Raw genomic sequence first — 13,004 nt, 5'->3', positions numbered from 1 at the left:
TGTCACACTCCTGCTTCTTAATATTGACCAGCCCTGTCATCTAAATTTCCATAATCAGAGATCAGTAAATGCTAGGAGTCTCCCATCCTAACAGCAAATTGTTGAAGACAGGGCTAAGCCCCAAAGTACAATATAGTTTCTCTCTACTAAAAAATTCCAACTACTTCCTGTTAGAGCTTTCTAGAGTTAAATAAAATAATAGACTCACTTTAGGAGGCAAAATCATTATTTTGGTATCAAAAATAAATGGCCCTGTTTCCTAAATAATGTTAGCTCCACTCAAGCTTACTGATACAATTGGTCAATCTACACTCTTCAAAAACTGTTAATTCACTAGGTGCCAGTACAAAGTGTGATCTGTAAATTGTCTTTCTGTGTTGCAAGTCACAGTCTGAGTTATGGAGTTTAGAAACGGAAAAATGAGTCTGGAGTCAAGGCAGGGTTTTTCTTTCCTAATACTTGGAATCCTTTTGACTGTGTTTTTGGAACAAAAATTAGGCTTAAACATTACAAAATGCTTATGTTTACAGTATTTCTCAAAGTCCAATTTCTAAACAGCAGTTGATAGTTGTTCTGGTGGGTTGGCCTTGGCTGGATGCCAGGTGCCCACCAAGCAGCTCTATCACTCCCCTTCCCAGTTGGGCAGAGGAGAGAATGTAAGATGAAAAATTACTCATAAATTGAGATTAGGCAGTTTACTAAAGCAGAAGTGCAAGTTTCCACATGCATAAGCAAAGAGGGAAAAAATATGTTCATTCTCCACTTCCCATCAGTAAGTGCTGTTCAGCAACTTCCCAGGAAGCAGGAACATGGAGCGGCTGCTATAGGAGACAAGCATTGTAAATAATGAACTCCCTCCCTTCCTCCACCTTCCTTTAGCTTTTAAGTCTGAGTTGACATTTTATGGTATGGAATATCACTGTCATTAATTTGAGTCAGCTGGACTAGTTGTGTACCCTCCCAGGATCTTGCCCACTCCCAGCCCGTTGATGGGGGGAATGTTGGAGAGACAGTGCTGATGCTGTGCCAGCTATGCTCAGTAATGCCAAAACACTGGTGTGTTATCAAGCCCTTTCTACATCCCAGTGCAAAGCACAGCACTGTGAAGGCTGCTGTGGGAAAATGAGCTCCAGCTCAGCCAGACCCAATACACTTGTGTTGCACAGCTGAGACTTCCATGAACAAAGGGGTGGCAGGCAGTACCTTACAGGGACAAGACTCCAGGGCACCTTGAGTGTATTGGATCCCCTCGGTGAATTCCTTCTCTGTTGCAGATGCAATATCTCCAGCCTTTACCAGGTAGCTGTATTTCCATGGAACCCTCTTCCTTTATTGATGTCTATGGGTACATAGCTACTCCTCGGATTTGGAAACAGAAGTCCTCCTTGACGTGGCGCATTGGTCCTACATACTTGTTTGAAGAAGTCATTTCTGTGGAAACCATAGAAGTTATTATTAAGCTTGGCCCTCAATATTGTAGCAATTTCCAAGCAGTACAACTTCAAGGTATGTGATAATTCTCATACCACCACTATTTGTTTGTCAGGGCATTGTTCTTTTTATTCTTATAATCTGCTGTTAATGTTCCAACTCTGTCTAGAGTTCACTCTAAAAGCCTGGAAAATTACATTACTAAATGTTGTACAAGACTGTAGTAAGATACATGAGGATCTTGTAACATACTGTGAATTGGAAAGAAGGACAGGAATCAAGCAGCAGAGACAGAAGAGGAGCAAAGAGGGATAACGTGTCCTGAGTTGCAAAATTGTGATTTCTGCTGTACAAACATTAAAGCAGAAGGTTTAACTGAGACATTCTGCATTAACAGAGCTAACAGGGAAAAAAGAAAAGGCAGAAAAATAAGTATGGAGTTTAATTGTAAATGCCTGCAGAGTCGGAGAGAGTGTAGGGGAGAGAGGAGTAGGGGAGTAAGTTACATTCCATTTAATGAAGAGGCTTTTTAACTAAAGTATGTTGTTAGCTTCAATTATTAAACAGACAGACAAAACAGACAGACAAAACATTTCAGTTATTGATTACTGTTTGTTCAACAAGTGTTCACCTCTGTGCTACAGGCTTGGGATGAAATGGTATGGTCATTTCTTGTTTGAAAAAAGCAAAATAATCTTTATTGGTGATGCTCCAGCCTAAAACAATGAGAAAAAACTGGCTGAGTACTCCTTCAGAAAGCTGTGTATCTACACACAGAAATCAGCAAGTCAAGCGTGGGAAGGGGTTGTTGAAAAACAAATGGTGTCGAAGTACATCTCTGAAATAAAAACGTTACCTGTAGAAGTCAGAAGGATTCGATTTTTTGAATCATTGAGTTTTTATGAAGTATTGGCAGCTTGTTTTCTGCACACCTCTTCCCAGATGGACTCTAATCATGGATTGTGGCCATCTATCTGATTCTAGGGATGCCCTGTTGCAGGGAAATCAAAGAGCAACATATAAGATGTGATCTCATAATTGTGAAATTATCTCACTCACTCTCCCTGTACTCTCCCTATTCCATCAAAACACCCAAAGGAACTTGGTCAAATGGAAATTTTGAATTTGAAACAACTCTACTCCAACCCCCTCAAATACTATGTTTTTTTCCTTAAAATGGATTTATGACCTTGTTGCAAACAGCAGTGGGAATTTTTGGCAGTGTTGTGTCCTGTCTCACCATTCTCTCTAATCAGCTGCAGTTGTGCAAAGGATTAGTCCTAAGACCAAGTGACACAGTCTTGGGGCCTTTATGTATGGTTAACCTTCATGTGGTGTATGAACTACTTTTTTGCCTAAAAAAGGCTGTGTCACTAGCACTAGTAAACAGTTTAGAAAGTCAGCTGTTTTCTAGGTCCATGAAATTGTCAAAAATACAAAACTGACTTCTTTTTAGTAAAGGTACATACAGTTTTTCCAAGTGTGAGCAGGAATAGAAAATTCTTTAAAGAAATGCATATTAGAATTTCGTATAGCAGTTAAACTGCTGAACCTGGTACTTTTTATAAACTTCCCAAATATTGTGAGTTGGCAGCTCTGAACTTCTGCCTCTGTCCTTCTTCCACATTAATCTTTATTCCTGGTACCCCTGATAAACCTCCCAGTAACACAGAGGCCTCTGAAATGTTTTCTATGTACAGAAAGCTTGTTTATATTGTGTGGACAGTGAGAGAGGTTTATTCTGGACTTTTCTCAGCTTCATGAGATGTTATGAGAGGATGCAGAATCTAGGCAAAGCAGGAGCCAGAGGACACAGCCAAGCACATCTGCTGGTGATGCAAGTTGCCATGGACTGTGTTACAAAGGGTGAATGCTTTTTTATGATTATAGTTGAGACAAAGTAAAATTATTTCCTAAACATAATTTTCCTCCAGGTATTTTTCACCTGCCCCTCTGTCTTGCATATTGAACAAGCAAAGTTCCTTCACATATTCATTGTTTCTTTTGTTTTAGGTGAGGACCAATACAGTGATCATAATATTGCACCTCTGGTGGCAGAAGAGAAGATTTCTTTTGGAATCAATGCCGTATGCTCATCTATCACTACAGTCCAAGATATAAAGAGCTCTTATAATGAAGTGGATGGTCGGCTGATTGCCAAAGAGGTCACAATTTTCCTTCGTCTTAAGTTTTCTCTAGCTTCTAATCCATTTCCTAGAGAAAAGTTTGTGACTTTGTCTTGGCGGTGTACCTTCAGTGATTTTTTTGGGGGGCTTCTTTTCCCATTCCTTAACTTTCTTCTACTCGTGGGTTACTTTTCATCTGTGGAGAGTAACAGATTGGGCAGTGTGAGCACAATGTTAAAAAACATTTTTGAAACAGGAACAGAAGCCATATTTTCAGGTTTTGTTATAATTTGTTTCAGTCTGTTGTTTTCTTAATGCCTTCACAAGGACTTTTCACATGCTATTCTATCATTCGTGCTAATACCACATCTATTGACATGTGAAAGTAGTGGAGTTGTGGGATATTGTAAGTGGCTGAATATTTGTCCTTATAATCAAGCTTTTATTAAAAAAAGACAGTTTTCATAGTCTAAAAGTAATAAAATAATAAAAACTATTAGAGCATGCATTTGTTACTTTTAGTCACGTTGATACTACCAAGGTTTTTCTTAAAGTGTCTTTTATCTGTTTTAGATTGGGATTAATTCTCGGGACAGTTCAACTCCAATATTCCTAGCCAAGAATATTGCTGGACACCTCTCAGGTTCCTTGCGGACTATTGGGTCAGTTGCTGTGGGCCAATATGGTAAATGCACTACGTCTTAATGTTGAATATTTTTTAAGAGTGGAGCTTTTCTCTGTCCAATAACAATAGATATAGTCTGTGTTACTTCCTGGTAGAGTAACAGTGCAATTTCCTAGGGGTAAGAGTGTTCCAGTCCTCTCCAGCAGCTACCAGCCTGAACTTCATTGGAGGCCCTGCCATTCTGCTGGGTCTCATTGCTCTGGCCCGTGATGACCACACCATGTATGCAGCCGTCAAAGTCCTGAACGCCATCCTCAACAGCAGCCCATTGAGTGAAAAACTGATGAGGCACATCCATGGATACCAGGTAGATGCTCTTTTATCTGTTCATTCTGGTTGTAGTCTTTCCCTTGTGGATCTTTATCCCCAAATCTATCAATGGGAATAAACCAAACATATCCTGGCTATGGGCACTTGTGGTTGGAATTTTGTAAGTTATGAGGGCAATATAGGATAGTGCTCTATATCCTGTGCTTACAATCCCTGGGAACCTCTGTAACAATTTATCTGCTGAAGGGAAGGTGAGGGCAGATGCCTCTTGGTCAGATATGACCTAATTAAATAAGCTGGCGCAGCAGATTTGTGACTGACCCACTCTTCACCTTTTACCAACATACTTCATCCCCCACACGAAAGATCACTTCTCAGACAGGTTTTCTTCCTCCCCCATGTTCATAAAGCATGGGACTCCTCCTTACAGACTAAGATTCCTCCCCAGTGAAGGGCTAACAATGGATTCCTATGGCTCAGTCTTCACTGTGTATTAGGGATTGTGCTGATACAAAGTAAGCGCCATCTGAATTTCATTGGTTAGGTCTGTCCCAAATTAAACTTGAAACCTGAAAGCTATGCAGATAAAAGATTTTGGTTATATGTAAAGCCTATATATGAAATATTAGATAGATTGACGCTCAAGTATGAAGTTGCAGTTTAGTATCATTTACTTTGTGCTGTGTAGGTGCAGCAGAGAACTCTAAAGGAACAATGAAGACTCCTTAATATAGAAGGTTCCAAACAAGACTCTTAACATTAGGGCTTCATGAATGATTTATTATAAACTTTCCATTTTCCCAATATGCAAACTGTTCATAAATTGATCACAATTCATATGAATATATTTATCCTACTTAGATATTGCTTGCCCAATCCTTTTTTGTAGATGAATGCCAGTCTTTACATTGTGTATGAGCTGTTGCTTTTGATTTTTTGCTAAACAGTGCTCTCTCCATGTGACTGATCATCATATTGCAATGGAGTGAAGCTTTTTTTTTAACAGCCAACTAATAAATGTGTCTTGATGTGTATTTTCAAATTAATGTCTGTTCTTCCCAACCTGTTGGAAATGTAGTGGTTTTCTGAAAATTCTCACAATATTAGGAAATTGTTGGATAATCAGAAGTAGGCTCAGTTGAAAAACTGGCAATGTTTCACAAGTATTTTTCATTTAGAGAGGTAAAAATTAATATTTTTTTAATTAACATCATTTGTAAGCAATTAAGAATACTTCCATGAAGAATGGCATAGAACACCTATTGTTATTCAGAGTTATATTTGTCTGTTGTTTTTTATAAATTCCATTTGATGTAATATGACAGGTATTTTCCTCCTGTTCAATGCCACAGAGTTGTCAAGCTCCTTCAAAAATTTACTCTTTCACTTCCTGCATGAAACTGTAGACTGAAATCTTCACTTTCTTCATGATGTTTATATAAAATGTATGCATGCATGTATGTATGTACTACAGCTGAGTAAACTGAGTGTTAGTCTTGAATTAAAGGGTAGTGTTATATGTTAGCTTATAAATACAGATTCATAATTGGCAGATACTTATTCAGTCTCCTTTTTTCAGTTTCTGAGCTATCTGTTGAAGAGGAAAACCCAGCTTTTAAACAACAGGATTTTGCAGTTAATATTCTCTCTAGTGGGCACTGCTGAGCTGGGCTTTGAGTCTTCAGTCATCAAGAATTATAGTGCATTCCAGTATGTTCTCTGCAACTTTGAGGTAAAACTGTTCATGTTACTCTGTGGGTTTGGCTGTGTTAAAGATGGCTTTATAATATGAGGTTTGGTTTGTTCATAGTACATCCTGGATTCAATATTTGGGATGGGGTTGTGTGTTGTGCTTTATCCCATTGTGGCTCCCCAGGTCTGCAGGAACACTCCCAGAAGGATTGCTCCTCAGGGCTAGTTCTGGAGTAAGAATTCCCTACAACTGGCAGGGACTTCCCAGTGCCTTCATGTTACATTACAGAAACACTGAATATTTATGATGTTTTCCTCCCTAAACTAGTTTTAACTCTTTCTCTGCCACAGGTACTGTTCTCTCAGCATAGCAGTAAAACCTCTGCTTTTCTTTGTCTTTCAGCTTTGGATGAAAGCACCAGAAAATCTTGACCTTGTTCTTCTTTCTCATCTTGTGGAGATCTTGCAGTCCTCCAGGTATAAGCAGGTGTTTGAACCAGAAACCTGTGGGACAAGCTCTTCTGTAACCTGAAGCTGGAACTGTGAGGTGGATATGAAGGGTCTAATCCTAGTTGGAATCAGTGGATTCTCGGAGTGAATCATTCCTGTATTGCTCTTTCAAGCCTGGAGTTAGTGATTTAATCAGCCCCTGAGATGTCTCTGAAGCCACATTGGGCAAAGATATCCAGTGACCTGGTTCATGTGGAACCACTGCTGTACAATGAAAGTTTAAATATCTGCCAGGGAGGGGAAATCTGAATGTTTGAATTGACTATGAAATAATTTTTTAAATTATATAATTGAAGTTGTGTTTAAAGCCAAAACACAACCCAGGATGACTTTTACCAATGTATTTTCTTAGTCATCTGGACTGGAGTTAAATGTATCTGAAGAGACAAAGAATGGCAGAGGGGATGAGTAACAGTAGATTCCTTCTTTTTGGTAGCAGAAAGCTCTATGCAGAGATATCTGGTGTCCCTTGCTGACTTGCATAGGAATAACATTTTTTACTACCAACTCCTGGGTTGAAAATTCAAAAATGGTTTCTTTGAACTTGTTGGAATGCAGCAGTTTCTGGGGGAGAGAGCAAAATAGGTAAGAGCAGAACACACAAAGTAGTCTTCAGATCTCCATCACTGACCCATGTTCAATTTGTCAGACAGTGTCTGAAATGTTGTAAAGGCAACATTAGAAGGCAAAGATACAAAGTATCAGTACAACCTGAGAATCCTTTTAGCTGAAACTCAGCAAATTTGGTCGTTTCTAGCAAAAGCTTTTAATAGTCCCTGTGCTTTTTTTACAGAGATGCATGTCAGAATGTTGCAATTGCCTACCAGGTGCAAATGGTGCCCAAGCTTGTTTTCCTTTTCAATGATCCTGAAATCAGTAGCTCCAAGATCACTGTGGTCTGCACTATTCTCTCCCATCTCTTGCAAGGATACTTTAATACAAGGGATATTCTCAGGTAATCTTCAAGGTCTATAGCTTTTCCTCAGATTGCAGATGAACTATACTTCTGCTAGTGTTGGAGAGAGCTTGACAGTAGAGCTTCCCTCACCCTGTGTTTGGTAGAACTCCAGATCTTTGGCAACTGCAGGATCCCCCAGTGAAAAACTGATTAAAAACTTTTTCATTCACTCCAACCTTATATTTATGTGAAGGTGGATTGAGTGATGACCCTTGCAATGGTGGCAGAGAGTTCTGTAGGTATGACTGGGATTACTGGCAGCCTGTACTTAATATTTGGTTTCATTGAAGCCTTGTCCCTAAAGTATCATTACAGTACTACAATTTGGCCCTAAAGAACTGTGTACCTAATCCTGTTGGTTTGGCTTATATCCCAGTAACAATCTTTTTTGTTCTTGAATTTCAATCAGTTATGTTAGTCAGGATTTCATGAAGCAGAATTTAAATCCTTGTTTGCTCTTCACAAAATGTAAGCACTGCTTCATTTTATATTCCCAGCCTAATTGCATCAGCCTGTCGCCTATCAGCTGAGGAAGGTCCACACAGTGCTGTCTACAGCCACCTAACTCCAGGGAAATGCACTGCACAGATGGCAGTTCTGTTTCTAAAGCTCTGTTTTTAATAAAATATAGGAACAGAGTTGCAGGTCAAACCTATGGTCTCTGCAGTCAGCCTTCAACTCTGTTGAAGAGCATGAGCAGCTGAAATAATTAACTGTGGAGTAAGCTAATATATGAACCTACTGCTTGCCTACTCTTTTGTGGATTTATGCTCCTGGATGTATATTACCTGTTCCTACTCTAGGCTTGTAGGAATTAATCTGTTATGTTTTCCATACAGGTCAGGGTAATGGATTAAGTATATCAAATTTGTTATGTTGTAAGGAGTGTGAATGAGCAGTTTTTCCTAAAATATCATGATTTTTTATTCCATGGTAATTTGATTAGTTGTCAGGCCCCTGAGTACTGAGTGAGTGGACAGAGACAGTCCCTATCCTTCTAGCTCCAGGACAGCAGAGACTGTAACAGGCTCTCAGCAGCTCTGAGAGGTGCTGGAGTTCCTGCCGGTCCCAAATTTGGACTTCTAGCAGGAAGTGCTGTGTGAACCATTCCTGCAGCACAACTGGTGTTCTGTTCCTTAAGAAATACCCTTCTTGTGGGCAGGAGGAGGTTGTGCACTTTCACTAAATGTGTATATCATATTAATCTTTCTATCCTTAGAACCAGGTAATGTGTTAAATCAAAGCACATGTGAAAAAAGGCTGCCAGTCCTCCTACAGAATACCTGCTAAGGTTTCTCTGCTCTCCTCTGTATGCTTGGAAACCAAGTGGTGATAACGGTAACATCTGAATGCCACAGGCAGCTCAGAATCTTTCATATGAACTTAACTCAGTCTCATTCCTTTCCTCTTGGTGAAAGATCTTTAAAGTAGATAGAGAAAATGTTTCCATAGCAGAATATATTTTACTTGCATTAGTAGATAGTTTTGGCCATCACAATATAGGAAAGATATTAAGCTATTTGAGAGATCCAAAGAAGGGCAATGAAGATGAAGGGCCTTGAGAGGAACCCATATTAGGAGCATCTGAGTTCACTTGGTCTGTTAAGCTTGGAGAAGACTGATGGGAGTCCTCATTGCAGTTATAGCTTCCTTGTGGGGGGAAGGGGAGGGGCACACACTGGTGACCAGTGACAGGACCCAAGGGAACGGCCTGAAGTTGTGTCAGGGTAGATTTAGGTTGGATATTAGAAAAAGGTTCTTCACCCAGAAGGTGGCTGAGCACTGGAATAGGCTCCCAAGGGAGGTGGTCACATCATCAGGCTGACAGAGCTCAAAACGTGTTCAGGCAATTCTCTCAGGCATATGGTGTGACTCTTGGGGATGGTCCTGTGCAGGGCCAGGAGTCTGGACTTTGATGATCCTTTTGAGTGCCTTCCAACTCAGCATATTCTGTGATTCTTTGACCTTTTAATTTACTTTATAGTTTGTGATGTTTTCATCCTATTTCTGCAGTGACTAGAATTTCCAGTGGTTGTTGTTAAGTAATTGTTAACCAGTATTGAGCTTTGCATATAATCTCCAATTAATTAAATGGATGTCTTTCTGTTGACCAACACTGCTTCACTCTTTCTCTGCAAGGATTGGATTGTTCCTTGTTTACACCTTGAAACCTTCTTCTGTGGATGAAAATCAGATTTTCTTGGATAGTGTGGCCGAGATGCCCACTGAAGGTGAGGGGCTACCTTTGGTGTTTGTGTTGGGATAGGTAGCTACAGTCTTTTCCCTCCTTCCCCAGGGCCTGATGAACCCCAAATGCAACATTAGTACTTCTGCCTCCTGTGGAAAGAAAGAGGCACAATTCCAATTGCTTAATATGGAAAGGTACAGGCTGCACTGAGGTGACCCTTTTGTTCTCTCTCTGGTAATAAGCCAGCAGTACTTTGGCTGCATTGTCCAGAGCTGACACAATGTTGGATTTCAGACATACACAGAGAGGAAGGACATTATATTGAAATTCCCCCAAATGAATGTACTGAGCTGTTACAAGGAATAAAATTTCAGTGGGCATCCTGGATTTTCTGTGAAGACTTTGCTACACTTACAGTTGTAGCAAATAATAACGTGGAGCTCTGCACCTCTCAAAGTGTCTGTGTATTTGTTAGGTTCACATGCGGGAACATCCAGTCAGTTGGCTCTTTCACTGTGATCTTTCAGTTGAGATTTTATTGGTTATTGCACCTCTAAACAATCAATCATATTAAGGAGACACTGGTAACTGTAGTTCCTATAAAGACATCACAGCTAGGCAATACAAGTCAGATTGCCTGTTTACATTTCCCTCTCGAGTTAACCTGAGATTGCTTCCTGTGAGATACTGTTCAACATCTAGTCTGAATGAGTTTTAAAGAACTCTAAAGAGAGGACTTTGACAATGTAACAGAGGTTGTGTCTGATGTTAGCAAGAATCCTTACGTCTAAAATTTGATGTCCACGTCCTTTTACTCTACAAGAAAACCTGATATAAGTACTTCCACTGGGCTAATTCAGTGCAAACAAAGTTGTTCATCAAATCAATGGAACATGTGTTTTGTCTCTTCATTACTCTTTATTACTTTCTGATATTTGTAGCCCTAAGCCAAACATCTGGAAAGACAATCTGGCTTCGAAACCAGCTACTGAAGATGCTGTTAGATGTAGTACGCTCAGACAAACTTCACCTGTCCTCTGAGTAAGTAGAAACATTTAGGAAGTTAAATGTCTCTATCATCCAGATTTTTCATTTTCCTGGTGCTTGACCGGGACTAAAGACACTGATAATATTTGAATTTCAACAAATACTAAGCAAGAGCAGACTGGATTCAGAGATACATTTTTGTCAGTGATTTATCTGGCATTCACACAGTTGTGTGGTCTGATCACACATCTGATACTGATTTTGGAAAATGTTTCATGTTTTTTCATTATTTCAGAAAATACTGTGGAGGGGAAACTTGGATATTGATGTGTCTTCTGCATTGTAAGGGTTGAAGAAATCCCATCTGCCTTTGAAAATCAGTTCAGTCAAATGTGGGATTACTTACACCCCTCTATCATAACCATGAGAATGCTGTTATTATTATTTTATCTTTCATAACTGAAAGGCAGATTTCATAGTGCAGGGTGCTGTAACTGTACATTTTCATTAGATAACACATCTTGGACTTCAAAAGTTAAACTGGAATTTTGAATTTCATAGCTTGAAACATCTAGTCTGTGATATAGCTTACCTCAGTTATTGATACACACTCTCAGAAGGAGCTTCATGTTAATGAACTTTTTTGCCTGACAGTAATACAAGGTTAGATTTAGCAGGAATTGAGTGACTTCAGATGTGTGGGTGAGTCTGTTAAATCTTTGTGATTCTCTGTTGTGGTACACCTTTAATGAGATTTTTTTCTAGAGAATCCTGAGCTTCTAAATCACTTAGAGATAATTTTAAATATCTCCTTTCTCTCTTCCATCATGTTTCCTTTAATGTGTTTTCATTTACCTCTTTATCTTAGGGAAAAAGAAAAGACATTTTTGGCATTGGGGCCAGACTGGTTTCTGCTGTTCACACAGAGCTACCTGCACTTCAGCACAGTTGTCCTGGGAATCAAGCTGCTTCTGTGCTTCCTCCATGATCGTTTGCTGCTGAACAAATTCAAGGAGGGGATAGTGGCTGGGCGCTGGCTGGAAAACAGCTCTGCAGGCTTGACTGTTCTAATGGGTACGTGTTGGTTTACCATTCCCGGAACACTGCCTTGATCCAGCTCTGTGGTAGAAGATTGCTAAAGTACATTATAGGAGAATTCCCACTGATCTCAGTAGACCGAGAATTTATATTGCTTTCTAGGGCAAGCTTGTCCTGGTACTTCAGCATTTCTGTGCTGAAGAGTGGAAAGCATTATTTCTCCCTTGCAGGTAATTAGCAATTCTGATTAGCACCTGCAGGGAAATGGGCCTTTTTGTATTGCACAAAATCAGGCTAGTTGATAAGCCTGTGAGGTGCTCAGATGTCTGCTCGTGCTGTGAAACCTTTTGTTTCTTTAAGATTTGTTCAGCTTGCTTTTTGATAAATAGACCTGTGATTCTAAGAAAGGGAGGAGAAAGGAGAATAATTCAGGCAGAATGCCCTATAACAAAAGTGATAGTGGAAATAATTGTTATCTGTTAGTCTGGGGATGTTTTTTAAAGTGTTTATACTGTGGTCTAGCAGACTACTGAGTGTCCTGGTGTGGCTAGCACAGACTTTTCCCGTGAGAATTCTTGCTCTCTTCTTCCTGTGTTTTTATAAACAAAGATAAAGTTTGGATGTTATTAAAACAGTTTCTCGAGATGTGGACAGTTCAGGCCTGGCCAATCTGCCTAGGGGGAGGTTTTGAACTGACCAATCTGGGTGACCTTTGAAAGTCTATATAAGTTGGAATTAATTAATAAAATTGCTTTTTATGCCTCACTGAGAACCTGGACTTCTTTCTGCTAGCGGTTCAACAGCGACATCCTGGGACAGAGACATGTGAGGATAAGGTTGTGTCTATAACCCTTCTGCTGATATGCCATTTATTTTTAGACACTCTCCTTTTCTTTTCCTTTAAAGATAATTTAAAAAGTCATCCTCCAGTGCCTGAAAATGGCTACTTCTTGATTTTTGGGTTTGCTGTGTTGCAAAGATGTCTGACTGATCACGTTCACATCCCTGAGATCTACTTGCTTGTGGCAGAGCTCTTTCTGGCAACTCCACTGTCTGAACCACCTGAAGCAGTCAAGGTATGAAGAAAATAGCATACAAACACCTGAAGCTGTTATTGTT

At 39.7% G+C, this 13,004-nt stretch overlaps 1 protein-coding gene across 2 annotated transcripts in view; it reads left to right on the top strand.

The window, feature by feature from the left end:
- Window positions 1-13,004, top strand: part of WDFY4 (WDFY family member 4) — a 120,400-nt gene that overhangs the window by 37,118 nt on the left and 70,278 nt on the right. For both annotated transcript variants that reach the window (XM_085065323.1, XM_085065324.1), the window contains exons 21-31: window positions 1,275-1,506; window positions 3,445-3,596; window positions 4,131-4,242; window positions 4,359-4,549; window positions 6,092-6,244; window positions 6,608-6,681; window positions 7,508-7,669; window positions 9,812-9,903; window positions 10,802-10,901; window positions 11,716-11,921; window positions 12,792-12,961. In XM_085065323.1, coding sequence (XP_084921449.1) covers window positions 1,275-1,506; window positions 3,445-3,596; window positions 4,131-4,242; window positions 4,359-4,549; window positions 6,092-6,244; window positions 6,608-6,681; window positions 7,508-7,669; window positions 9,812-9,903; window positions 10,802-10,901; window positions 11,716-11,921; window positions 12,792-12,961 — 1,644 coding nt within the window. The remainder of the gene's footprint in view (window positions 1-1,274; window positions 1,507-3,444; window positions 3,597-4,130; window positions 4,243-4,358; window positions 4,550-6,091; window positions 6,245-6,607; window positions 6,682-7,507; window positions 7,670-9,811; window positions 9,904-10,801; window positions 10,902-11,715; window positions 11,922-12,791; window positions 12,962-13,004) is intronic.

This window comes from Lichenostomus cassidix, chromosome 6 (assembly GCF_008360975.1).
Source record: "Lichenostomus cassidix isolate B80296 chromosome 6, HeHo_3.0, whole genome shotgun sequence".
Taxonomy (NCBI): domain Eukaryota; kingdom Metazoa; phylum Chordata; class Aves; order Passeriformes; family Meliphagidae; genus Lichenostomus; species Lichenostomus cassidix.
This window is presented reverse-complemented; position numbering and strand designations above follow the sequence as displayed.